Raw genomic sequence first — 12,351 nt, 5'->3', positions numbered from 1 at the left:
TGTTGCCGTGTATGAGTTCTGTGCGTGTGGAGGCACATCCCTGTTCTCCTTCCAGCTTTGTCAGTGTTTCAGGCGTTTCAGCACAAGCAGTTGAGCAGCGTGCATCTTCCCTAGTTGGTTGGTTTCAGCTCACCATGGTGCTGTGAAGGCTGGCCGCCGGTCTGCACCTCTGTGTCTGCCCCATTATTGTTCATGGCTGTGTCATAGAGAGCGGGTCACATTGTAGGGCCTTGCGATGTGCCAAGCGGTACTCCACCTTTAGTATGAGTGTGACCCTTACAACAGTGCTTTAAGATCATTTATGCTGCTGCACCATTGTATAAATGAGGAGACTGAGGTTTGGAGAAGTTAAATTTCTTGCTCTGAATGACCTGATTGAGCAGAATTAGAACTCAAATTGGACTTTGGAGTCCTTGCCCATAGGCTCGACTGTGTGGTTTTTTTGGTCTCGTCCTTGCAAACTGCTGGAGTGAGTTGAGTGGCCTCCCAGCACCTCTAGGAGACAGTCCTAGAATTCTGTGGCCCTGCTAGTCAGGAGGAATGTGCATGTAAAAATTCTGTTCACATTGCCTTGAAAGACACTGCTGATGCCCCACTCAGACTGCTGGGGGTCATGCCAACCCAGGAACAGGTGTGCCATGAGCTGAGTCGCAAACGTGTGAATCAAGTTTGTGTTTTTTTTTTTTTTTGCTACACTGGGACTGTATTTTATTTGAAGATTATGTATTATTATACAGATCTGTTTTCATAAATCAGTGGTATTCAGTTATGTGGAATATATGCTATTTAAAACCATTCTGAGTCACGATACAGTGAACTTGTTCTGAGTAGGACTCAATGGTTTAGGTTTTCTGTGGAGATGGTTTTATTAAGTGATCTAGATCAGTATAAGGTATAATTGTATATTACTCACCAGAATGGAGCATTTATTACAAAACTAAATTTCTGTGATTTTTGGAGAACTGAATTTAGAGCCCAGTGTAAATAAGACCAAAGCTCTGGTTAAAGATAACCAGTTAGTTATCTTTGTCTCGTTTTTAATGAATCAGTCTTTTTCCACAACCCCATGTCAGAATGTGAGAACAGAGCAAACTGGTGGTTGAATGGGTAGAGAGGTAAGGAAGCTTAGGAAGGAAGGGAGGGCCTTGGTGTATTCCAGAATCAGCTGAAGCCTGCCAGCACTGAGACACATCGTAATGTGAGGGAAAAGTGATCCGCAGTGACACTGTAGGCACCTGACCGCCTGCTTCCTCGTACCCCAGCGGCCCCCCTCACAGTCCCACCCTGTCCTTCAAGGAAGGGCCTGCTCCCTGGGCCTGAGGGCCTGGCGGAGGGAGCTGTCACTCCTGTTCCTGCCACGGCTGCTGTCCCCAGCCAAGTCAGAATCCCAAGAAGCTGGGCCTGAGAGCCTCCCAGGCGGTGAGAGGCCGTGCCTTGCTGCGTGATTCACTTGGCAGGCACGTGACAAGGAGTCGCGCCACCCTAGAGCTCTGGATCCAGCTCTACCACTCCTAGTGCCTCTTGTGGCCTGGGTCAGTCCTGCCCCTCCCATCTGCACAGCAGGATACTTTCGAGAAACCTGGAACAATGTGCCAAAGAAGGCAAAACCACAGCTGCGCGTGCCACTTTCTGGAAGCCTCACCCGCCCTTCTCACGGGGCAGACTTCTTCCTGTGTGTTGGAGGGCTCTCAGAAATCTACCCCCTCTGCCCAGTGAACATACTTACCCCACCAGAGAGCTGCCCACTAGAGCCTCCCTCCCTCCTAGATGCCCCCAGACCCACTCCCTGACCAAGGAGGCAGATCCCTGCCTGTTTCTACCCTCCCAACCCTGCTGCCTCGCCCAGTTCTCCAGAGACCCTTGGTTTGGATTTGGGTCAGAGTTGCCAACTTGCTTATCACCTGGGGTAAGATGGAGGGTACAGAGGGGTTGACCCAGGCCAGGGTTTCCCAGCGCTGGCTCTGAGCCACAATCCCTCAGGGACTTTCTAACAGTAATATGAGGCCTAAGGTCTAGGTACTGTCCTGGAGATTGAAAGATCTCCAGCTGACTCTTGGAGACATGCAGTGAGCACCTCTTCTCCTGGTCCTGATGCTGATTCTGAGGGCTTCCAGGCGGCGCTGAGGATGCTGTCATATGACCTGCTGTGTGGGTCCACTGCCTGGGCTGTGTCTGCTCAAGAAGCTGAAAGGGTGGAGGAAAGTGCTGCAGCCCAGATGGCCCCGAGGCAGCAGCCTGAAACAGAAAAACATACAACCAGCCAGAGAAAACCCAACTCCAGGGGTCTTCAGCACAGGGCGTGAGGAGACCCCTGTGCCCATCCTGGTCTCAGTCCTGGTGCTCTGTTCCCTGCCTGTTGGGAGCTGGGCCAGGAAGCCTGGCTCTGTCTTTTCCACACTGCTGATTTGATGTTCCTGTGGACAAGAGTGAGGAGCAGGACTCTGTCTCCCTCCCTGGTCCTGGCCTTTCTTCCTGCCGCCTGTCCTCTGAGTCAGACCTGCATCTAGCAGAGTTGGGCTCCTCCTTCTCTGGCTTGCTGATTCTGAGTGAGGAAACTGAGGTCAGGAGGGGGCCGAGGTGAGTGAGCCAGCAGAGCGCAGCCCTGATGCCTCCACCCTCCATGCTCAGGCTGTGCTGACACAGTTCATCCAAGAAAAATGAGAGCCCCCTGTTCCTCCCCCACATCTGGGAGCCAGGCTGAGGCAAGGAGGCCCAGCCCCTGACTGGTGCCTGAGGCTGCCCCGGTTGTGGCAACAGCCAACAGCCCAGCACATCGCATAAAAAGGCTTTGCTCTTAAAGCAGCCGGTTGGCCCTGGCTCTGGCTCCTGTGCTTTGCTAGGACCTGGGTCATGACCTGCTTAGCTCTGATCCCCCCCCGACCAGCCCTGTTTCTGTGGTCACAGCAGCCAAGGAGGGCACTGGTCTTTCCCCAGCCTCGCCAGGTCTGCAGAGCCTGGGGTGCAGCCCACTGGTGTCACAGCGTTCCCCCTCCACCCACCCCCAGAATTTCATCACTGTTGTGCTGCTAGCTTCAGGGGACTGGAGATGTGTCTGTGTTTAGTAAATAACTGCATAAAATTTCCCACCCCTGCTGAGACGCTCCAGAAGGGGGCCCTGGATGTGCTTCCTGTCTTCCATGATCTGCTCCCCTGGGCCCGGAACAGCACTAGCTCCAGGTCTTCATCCGGGAGAATGTGCCAGGTGCTTTGCATAATTGTCCCATTGCCTCTTTGCAACAACCCTGTGATGTAGGGGGCACTTTGACTACCCCCATAACAAGGGGAAAGAAAAGGTTCAAAAGAAGTTACAATCCTGGTCCACTGTTAGATCAACCTTGATGGCCAAGGTAGAACAGGATTTTGAAACCAGGCAGGTTTGCTGTTGAACTTACATTGAGCTCCTAATGTAACACCCTGTTAGGACCTGAGGCTGGGAAGATCCCAGAGGAGACAGTTGGATGCACAAAGACCCCACTGCCTTCCAGGGGGCCATGAGGCTCAGTTGTGCAGGTGTGAGTTGGGCTCCTGCTGGGCCTGCACTCGGCGGCACAGGAAGCCGGCTTTCCCTCCCCACCTCGAACCCGGCTTTCCCTCCCCACCTCGAACCGTCCTCAGCAGCCCCAGCTGGGCTCACCCTCAGTGGGCTGAGGCTGTTCACTTCCTTGGGCCACTTCCAGTTCCCAATGACACTTCCCAGTCCCGGAGGCCTGCCCTTTCTACCACCATCGCACACACCACAGACGCGTGAACACACACACTTCACCCGGAGCTCAGCCTCCAGTTGCCCAAAGCACTTTCCCCTTTCTCTTGGAAGTAGAACAAGGTCCTTTATTGAGCCCAACCCTTGGGGCTGTTCTGTCATGTCCCCTGGCAGTACCAGAGAAGAGGCTGTGTCCCTTAGCCCTGGAGTCCTGGCAGTCCTGTGGGTGGGGGAGGGACGAGACAAGGCCTCTTTCTGTCCCAGATGCCTCTGGCTATCCTGCAAGGCCTCCACCACCGCTGAGAATGCCAGGGCAGGGCCGAAGAGGCAGGCTGCCTGCTTGGGGGAGGGGCGGTGCCCCTGGCTGAGCCCCTGCCCAGGGCTTCCTGAGGGCAGACTGTGCCAGGAGCTTGGTACCGTCTTCCGCCTCAGGGCTCTCTGCAGCTTTGCGAGCCCGGTTTGAAACAGGAGGGAGCATACTGCCTAGGCAGCTGTGTGACATAGAACGTGGCTGGATACAAGACCTTGAGTTTCTGTCCCTAATACCCCTCTTGCTTTTTTTTTTTTTTAACATTTATTTTTATTGGAAAGGCAGATATATACTGAGAGAAGGAGAAACAGAGGATCTGCCATCTGATGGTTTATTCCCCAAGCGCCGCAATGGCTAAAGCTGAGCCAGTCTGAAGCCAGGAGCCAGGAGCTTCTTCCAGGTCTCCCACATGTGTGCAGGGTACAAGGCTCTGGGCCATACTCAACTGCTTTCCCAGGCCACAAGCAGGGAGCTGGATGGAAAGTGGAGCTGCCAGGATTAGAACCAGCGCCCATACGGGATCCTGGTGTGTTTAAGGTGAAGACTAACCACTATGCTGTCGCACCAGGCCCCTCTCTTGCTTTTTTATGGCTCATCAGGAACTGAACACTAGATGGGACTGCATTGTGGCACAGTGCGTTAAGCTGACACTTGTGATGCTGGCATCCCATATCACCGTGCCATTTTGAATCCTGGCTGCTCTGCTTCCATTCCCTGGTGATGCACCTGGGAAAGCAGCAGATGATGGCCTAGTGAGAAGCTGCACCCCTATGAGAGGCTCAGAGTTCTGGGCTCCTGGCTGATATGGCCCAGCAGCAAACCTTGGCTCATTTAGGGAGTGAACCAGTAGGTGGAAGGTCTTTCTCTGCCCCTCTCTAACTCTGCCTTTAAAATAAATAAGTAATCTCAAAAGAAAAAAGGAACTGAAAACTTAGGACTGAGCCAAGGGCAGTTCTGAGAGCTCCTCCCTTGTGGCCCGCTGCAGGATGCAGGCCCCGGAAAGCCCTGTGCCGCCTGGGCAGGCTCCCCAGTGCAGGGGGAGTGCTTTCAGCTGCTCGGCTGGGAGTAGCCAGGACCCAAAGGACTCTGGGAAGCTGGCAGAGAAGCAGTGGGGAGAGAGAAGGTTGTGGGTCCACGCTCCTGCCGGTTCTGAAAGCACACAGAACTGGGTCCGGGCGTGCCCTGCCTCACGTGCTAGCGCTGTCATCGGGGAAGTGACTTCACCACTCCAAGCCTGTGTCCTCCCTGCAAGGTGGGAACGCCGGTGCCCAGGAGGCCGGGCAGCGCATGCGTTACAGTCTGAGTGGACAGTGCCTGACCCACAGTCAGTGCTGTCTGCAGGGAGCTGGATGGGAAGTAGAACAGCTGGGATGCAAACCAGCACCCACATGGGATCCCAGAGCATGCTTAGCAAGGACTTTAGCCACTAGGCTATTGCACCGGGCCCGTAAAGCTACAGTTTTAAGCAGAATTTGAATATACTGCACTTTTATTTCCTTCTTGCACCCCACCCCCACAGACATTTTATGTGAAAGGGAGAGAGAATAGCAGAGAAATCTTCCGTCTGCTGTTTTACTCCCCAGATACTCACCACAGCCAGGACTTGGAACCCTGTCTGGGTCCCCCCAGGGTGACAGGGACTCCAGTATCTGATGCAGCGTCCCTTGCCTCCCAGAGAGCACACACATCGGCAGGAAGTGGATTGCAATTAGACTATCTGGGACTCAAACCAGGTACTGCAGGATGGGAAGTGGGCATCCAGGTGGCAGGTGAAGCGATGAGCCAAACACCTGCTGCCAGAATGGAAAGTTTATGCGAATTCCAGGCAGTAGATTTTAAAAATGTTTTCCAATTAGAAGAAGAAATATTTTATGTTTAAATTTATTCTTGATGTTACTTACAAAGTTGGCAAGAATGTATACCCATATGTACGTCTGATTAGAGTGGGGAGGGTCAAGATATGGGCGAAAGTGGATGAGACAGTTGCTTCCTTTTTTTTTCCCCCTTTATCTAGGGCCAGGGAAGGGGAGAAAGGGTTGTTCCTGGCAGCCTAACCAAGTCAGTTCCTGGGGACGGGGAATGGCACCGATGCCACCCTAGGATCCACAGTGCGGGGCATATTCCAAGGGCACTGTTTCCATGGTTTCCGTAGTTCTCAGATGTTGATTTCATCGCTACAAGATTGAGGAGATCTTTCCAAGATTCATTGGCTACACAGTCCACCCTAGAATCTCCACTCAAGCAAATGCTTGCTCTGAAAGCTTGGCCGGGCCAATTGTCTGATTCTGCCGTCCATGGTGCTGGATGTCCTCTGCAAGCCTCAGTGATCTGACACGTCCCCCATGTGCATCTGGGCATGCCGTCCACTGCACAGGCTCCAGCAACTGAGGAGGCCCAGTTCTGACACATGCACTCCATGGTCAGACCACAGATCCAGTGGTTTTCCCTGAGGCTGAAGGGTTTTGTTTTGTTTTTCTTTTTTTAAAGATTTTTTTTTTTTTAATTGGAAAGTCAGATTTAAAGAGAGAAGAGACAGAAAGATCTTCCATCTACTGGTTCACTCTCCAAGTGGCTGCAGCAGCTGGAGTTGAGCTGATCTGAAGCCAGGAGCCTCTTCTGGGTCTCCCAGGTGGCTGCATGGTCCCAAGGCCTTGGGCCTTCCTTGACTGCTTTTCCAGGCCACAAGCAGGGAGCTGAAAGGAAAGTGGAGCAGCCAAGACACGAACCGGCGCCCATATGGTATCCTGGCATATGCAAGGCGAGATTAGCCACTAGGCTACTGTACCAGGCCTGTGGTTGGAGTTTTGAATCCAGTGTTACAGTTGGGTGGGTCTCCAAAGAAACCTTGCCAGAGGTGACCCCAGACCTGACTCCTGTGTGTACCAGCCAATGAAGGGTCCGGCTGTCTGTCACCCACTTCAGTCTACACATGCTGGTAGTTGCTGTTCTGTCCCCAGCCCCATCTCGTACCCAGTGAATGGTGTGGCCCAGCCCAACCCTACCCACCACTCTGCCTCATGCACACCAACAGGAACTACAGGCCTAGTTGGAGCTACCTACAATAAACCCTACCAGGTCTACCCCGAGCTCCAGTTTGGCATGCCAGTATATGCAGCCTATTGGTCCACTGTGTCCCGCATCCTGTTTGGCTCTCATACGTATCAATGGGTGCTGCAGCCTAACCCAGCCCCACTATCCAGCCCACAATTGTGCTGGTGGGTGCTACCACCTGTGCAGCCGGGCCCACCCCCAGCACTGGTTCTCATACTCACCAGTGGGAACTGCAGTGTGTCAGAGGGTTGCCCTCGATTTCCCTAGGTCCACTCTTAGCCCTAGATCTTGCTGTTTCCAGGTAGCTCTGGGGTCTGACCTGACAGGACTTGCCCCTAGTCTTAATACCTGCTAGCTGATGATGACCTGATGATGCAGCAAAGCCCAGCCAGCCCACACTGATTCTGGTTGATTATTGCATCAGTGGGTATGGTCACTTAGCCCAGCCTGGTCAGCTCCCATTCCCAGCTCTCACAGTCACCAGCAGGAGCAGTGCCCAGCAGGGAGCTCCTGCAACCCTCCACCCTCTCCATCATGCTCGCTTCACCGCTTGATAGGTGTTACTGTGGCCTCATCTTGGCGTTCCTCAGTAGGTGCTGCAGCCTGGCTTGTGTCAGCCTTCCTCTAGTTCCAGCTCATATTGGTGGGTGTTGGAGCCTAGCCTGGCCCAGCCAGCCACTAGTCCTGGCCCTGATGTGCGCTGCCTGGTGTTGTGGCCCAGCCTGGCCTGTTCCACACCCAGTCCTGGCTCTCAGATCTGCCAGTGGGTGTTATAAACTGTTGTAACTTGAGTCTGTCTGGGCTGCTCCAGCACACTCACCTACACTCAGGGATTGCTTCCTGAGAGGGAGTTCCCCAAGCTCCTCTATCAGGTCATCTCCCAGTGGCAGATCCCATGCACAGGGGGTCCTTGGCCCAGCCTGACTTGGCTCACCTCCTGTCCTGGCAGGCACAGCAGCATTGTCTGACTGGCCCACTCTTACTCCAGGTCTTAGCTTTGGGTGTTACAATCTAGCTCTAGCTGGCTCACCCTAGATTCAGCTCTCAGTTGACTTAGCAGGAGCCTAGACCTAGCCCAACACATAGACAACATGGGTCCTACTACCCATGTTGGCTCTCATGAGTACAATCGGGTGCTGAGGGCCTAGCCCAGTTTGGCACACCCCACACTCATGCCAAGGGATGCTGCAGCCATGTCCATTTCACCACCCCTATTCTGGCTATCTCTATGGGAACCTCAGCCCAACCAGGGCATCCCCTTAGCTTCCCGACCAGACTTGCTCTCAGCCAGAGATTGTTCACATGCCAGTGGTTGCTTCAACCAAGCCCAGCATAACTCATCCCCGTCTTGGCCTTGGCCATCAGATGCTGCAACCTGGCCTGGCCTGGCCTGCTCCCAGTCCCAACTCTCACTGATGGGTGCTGCTGCCTAATCCTGCCCAGGATTCCCCTATCCCTGGCTGTTATTCAGAATGATAAGCATGATAGTCCTGCATGCCATCCTTGCTCCTGCTCATGCCAGTGTGCTATGGTTTGGCTCAGTCCTGCCCAGTCCGCCACCACCCCCACAGAGCCAGCCCGCAACCTGCTGACCCACAGAGCAGCCTTGCCCAGTCTGACTAACACCCAGCCCTGACTCACATGCTCACCAGTGGGAACTGTTGCCTGCCAGGAGAGTTTCCCCACGAGACCCACTCCCAGACCCAGATCTCATCCATCCCAGCGGCTGTTAGACCCTTACCTGGCATATTCTGCCCCCACAGAATTGGCCTTTATACGTGCCAGTGAATGTTGCAGCCCAGCCCACCCTACACCCAGTTCTTGCATACGCTAGCGGGTGCTGCACAGGCCACAGATTTCTAAGTGGGTGATTACGAGAAAAGATTACAGAAGGGACATTTTCTGGAGCCTGTGTTATGGCACAGTGGTTTAAATGTTTCTCCTGTGATGCTGGCATCCCATGGGATTGACAGTTTGAGTGCTACATCCTCCACTTATCTAATTCCCTGCTGTGTGCCTGAGAAAGTAATGGAAAATGGCCTGAGTAGTTGGGTCCCTGCCACACATGTGAGAGACCCAGATGGAATTCCAGGCTCCTGGCTTAAGCTGGGCCCGGCCCTGGCAGTTGTAATCACTTGGGAGCCAGCAGAAAGATCTTTCTGCCGCTGTCCCTCTCTCATTATAAGTCGATTTTCAAATTAAAAAAAATTTTTTTGAAGGAACGTTTTCCCTGTCTTTTTGTTTAAAGATTTATTTTTTTTTTATTGCAAAGTCAGTTACATAGAGGAGGAGAGACAGAGGAAGATCTTCATCCACTGATTCACTTCTCAAGTGGCCACAACTGCCAGAGCTGAGCCGATCCAAAGCCAGGAACCAGGACCCTCTTGTGGGTCTCCCAAGGGGGTACAGGGTCCCAAGGCATTGGGCCTTCCTTGACTGCTTTCCAAGGCAACAAGTAGGGAGCTGGATGGGAAATAGGGCCACTTGGATTAGAATTGGAGCCCATATGGGATCCCAATGTTTTCAAGGCAAGGACTTTAGCTGCTAGGCTGCCATGCTGGGCCCTTTCCTATTTCTATGCCTGTGGGTAGGCACCTTGCCTGTCTTAACTCAGTGCAGTCATCAGCTCCATGTTGCAGAGACAAGCAGCAGGGCTCGGGGCTGGGCCCCCTTGGCTCTGGGTCACATGGCCAGCAGGTGGCGGAGCAGGCCCACAGCGACACCTCTGGCCATTCTGTGTCGTTACTCCCCATCTGCAGTCATAACTGTGTGGTAGGAGTCCTCCTTTGCCCCACCTCCAACCCTCACTTTTCTGCTACTCTCAGACTCTACCCACACTGGGTTTTGGGGTGATGGAACAGTCAGGCTTGAAGCAGTTCCTTTCCAGGACCAGCCAGGGGCCTTGTTCTTGTAGAGCTTGCTTCTGAGTTGACACAGGGAAAGCCTGGCTCAGCTCCCCAGGACAGCCTCAGACCCTCAGAGCGTGGGCTGTTCAGGGCCAGAAGATGACTGTGGCGTGTGTTGGCACAGCATGCTTGCTGGAGAAGAGGCACTGTAAGCAGTCTCTAAGGAAAGCCTTGAATCGGCCTGTGTGTGGAAACCTGGATACATGCAGTATGCAGAGAGCCTTGGGAAAATGCGAGAACCCTGAATTGTCTGGGTTGTTTTGCTTTGTGGATGCTTTTTTGCTTTTTTAAGATTTATGTGTTTTTATTGGAAAGGCAGGTTTACAGAGAGGAGAGACAGAGATCTTCCATCCACTGGTTAGCTCCCTGAACAGGTGAAACAGTTAGAGCTGAGCTGATCCAAAGCTAGGAGCCAGAAGCTTCCTCTGGGTTTCCACTGCAAGTGCAGGGTCCCAAGGCTTTGAGCTGTCCTCGACTGCTTTCCCAGGCCACAAGCAGGGAGCTGGATCAGAAGTGAGGCTGCCGGGACACAAACTGGCCCCTATATGAGATCCCAGGCTCGGAGATGGAGGATGAGCCAGTTGAACCATTGCACCAGCCCCTGCATTGAGCCTTTCTCTGGATGAATTGGGGGGAAATATTTGTGCTCTGAAAGAGAAGATAATGTTAGCCTAAGACTTCTTGGTTACCATTGTAAAATCGGTCAGAAATATCACATCTTTGAGCTAGCACTGTTGTGTAGCACATTAAACCTCTGCCAGCGGCACTAACATACCATCTGGGTGCTCGTTCAAATCTTGGCTGCTCCATTCCAGCTTCCTGCTAATGGTCTAATGGTCTGTGATGGCAGTGGAGGACAGCCAAAATCCTTGGCCTCTGCACCCACATAGGAGGCCTGGAAGAAACTCCGGGCTCTTGATTTCTGCCCAGCCAAGCACTAGCCAATATAGCCATCTGGGGAGTGAACAGTGGATGCAAAATCCCTCTCTGTCCCCTACTCTGTAATTCTGCCTTTCAAATAAAAATTAACAAGATCTTTTTAAAGAAAGCTCAGCTATGGGCCCGGCATGGTAGCCAAATGGCTAAAGTCCTCGCCTTGTACACTCTGGGATCCCATCTGAGCGCCAGTTCTAATCCCGGTAGCCTCGCTTCCCATCCAGCTCCCTGCCTGTGGCCTGAGAAAGCAGGATGGCCCAAAGCCTTGGGACCCTGCACCTGAGTGGGAGACCTGGAAGAAACTCCTGGTTTCTGGCTTCAGATCGGTGCAGCTCTGGCCGCTGCGGCCACTTGGAGAGTGAATCAACAAATGAAAGATCTTCCTCTCTGTCTCCTCTCTGTATATCTGGCTTTCCAATAAAAATAGTAAAAAAAATAAAGGAAAGAAAAAAAAACTCAGCTATTAAAAGGAAGCAGAGCAACCGGACACAAACTGGTTCCCATATGGGCTACCTGCATCACAGATGACATCTTACCAACTGTGCTGTAACGCACAGTGTCAGTCCCAGGAGCTCACATCTCAGAGCGAGTTTGGCTGATTGGGAATCACTGCAGGCTTTTGACTCAAGATGGACGGCTCCAGGAGAGCTTACTGTGGAAGCCCAGGGATGTGAGTTCCCCTCTGTGTGGACCAGGGGCCGGGACTGTAGGAGAGGGAGGAGGTGGAGCTGTGTGGACCATATTAGCTCTCTTTGGCTTGTACACGTTTCCTGTCCTGGCTCCTGACATGTCCTTTTCTATCCCTTCTGTAGCCATCGTCAGCCAGTGGCAGCAGGAGTCCAAAGAGAAGGTGGTGTCCCTCCTGTTGTCCCACCTGCCCCTGCTTCAACCAGGCAACACGGAAGCCAAGTCGGAATATATGAGGCTTCTGCAGAAAGTTCTGGCCTATTCGATCGAGAGCAATGCCTTCATTGAGGAAAGCCGCCAGCTGCTCTCCTATGCTCTCATCCACCCAGCCACCACCCTGGAAGACCGCAACGCGCTGGCCCTCTGGCTGAGCCACCTCGAGGAGCGGCTGGCCAGCAGCTTCCGTGCCCGGCCAGAGCCCTCCTACCACTCGCGCCAGAGCTCAGATGAGTGGGGGGGCCCTGCAGAGCTGGGCCCTGGAGAGGCAGGGCCAGGCTGGCAGGAAAAGCCACCCCGGGAAAATGGACACGTGCCCTTCCACCCAGCTAGCTCGGTGCCGCCAGCCATCAACAATGTTGGGAGCAGCGCCAACACAGGTGAGGACGAGGCTCTGCCCGCTGGCCCGAGGCCAGCCTGGACTCTGACTTGGCGCCCCTGTGTGGGGGGGGAGCCGCAGAGAGCCCAAAGCTGTGTCTCACCTGATTATATCTACCCTTTAATTTTATGGTATTTTCAAATAAATTTGGTAATAGGAGAAATCA

At 53.4% G+C, this 12,351-nt stretch overlaps 1 protein-coding gene across 1 annotated transcript in view; it reads left to right on the top strand.

The window, feature by feature from the left end:
• Window positions 1-12,351, top strand: part of SAMD4B (sterile alpha motif domain containing 4B) — a 37,731-nt gene that overhangs the window by 14,974 nt on the left and 10,406 nt on the right. Inside the window, exon 3 of the mRNA XM_040976334.1 lies at window positions 11,716-12,186. Coding sequence (XP_040832268.1) covers window positions 11,716-12,186 — 471 coding nt within the window. The remainder of the gene's footprint in view (window positions 1-11,715; window positions 12,187-12,351) is intronic.

The sequence above is a fragment of the Ochotona curzoniae genome, unplaced genomic scaffold (genome assembly GCF_017591425.1).
Source record: "Ochotona curzoniae isolate NIBS_2020 unplaced genomic scaffold, NIBS_Ocur_1.0 contig_2699, whole genome shotgun sequence".
NCBI lineage: Eukaryota > Metazoa > Chordata > Mammalia > Lagomorpha > Ochotonidae > Ochotona > Ochotona curzoniae.
The sequence above is the reverse complement of the archived record's forward strand: the minus strand, read 5'-3'. Positions and strand labels throughout refer to the sequence as shown.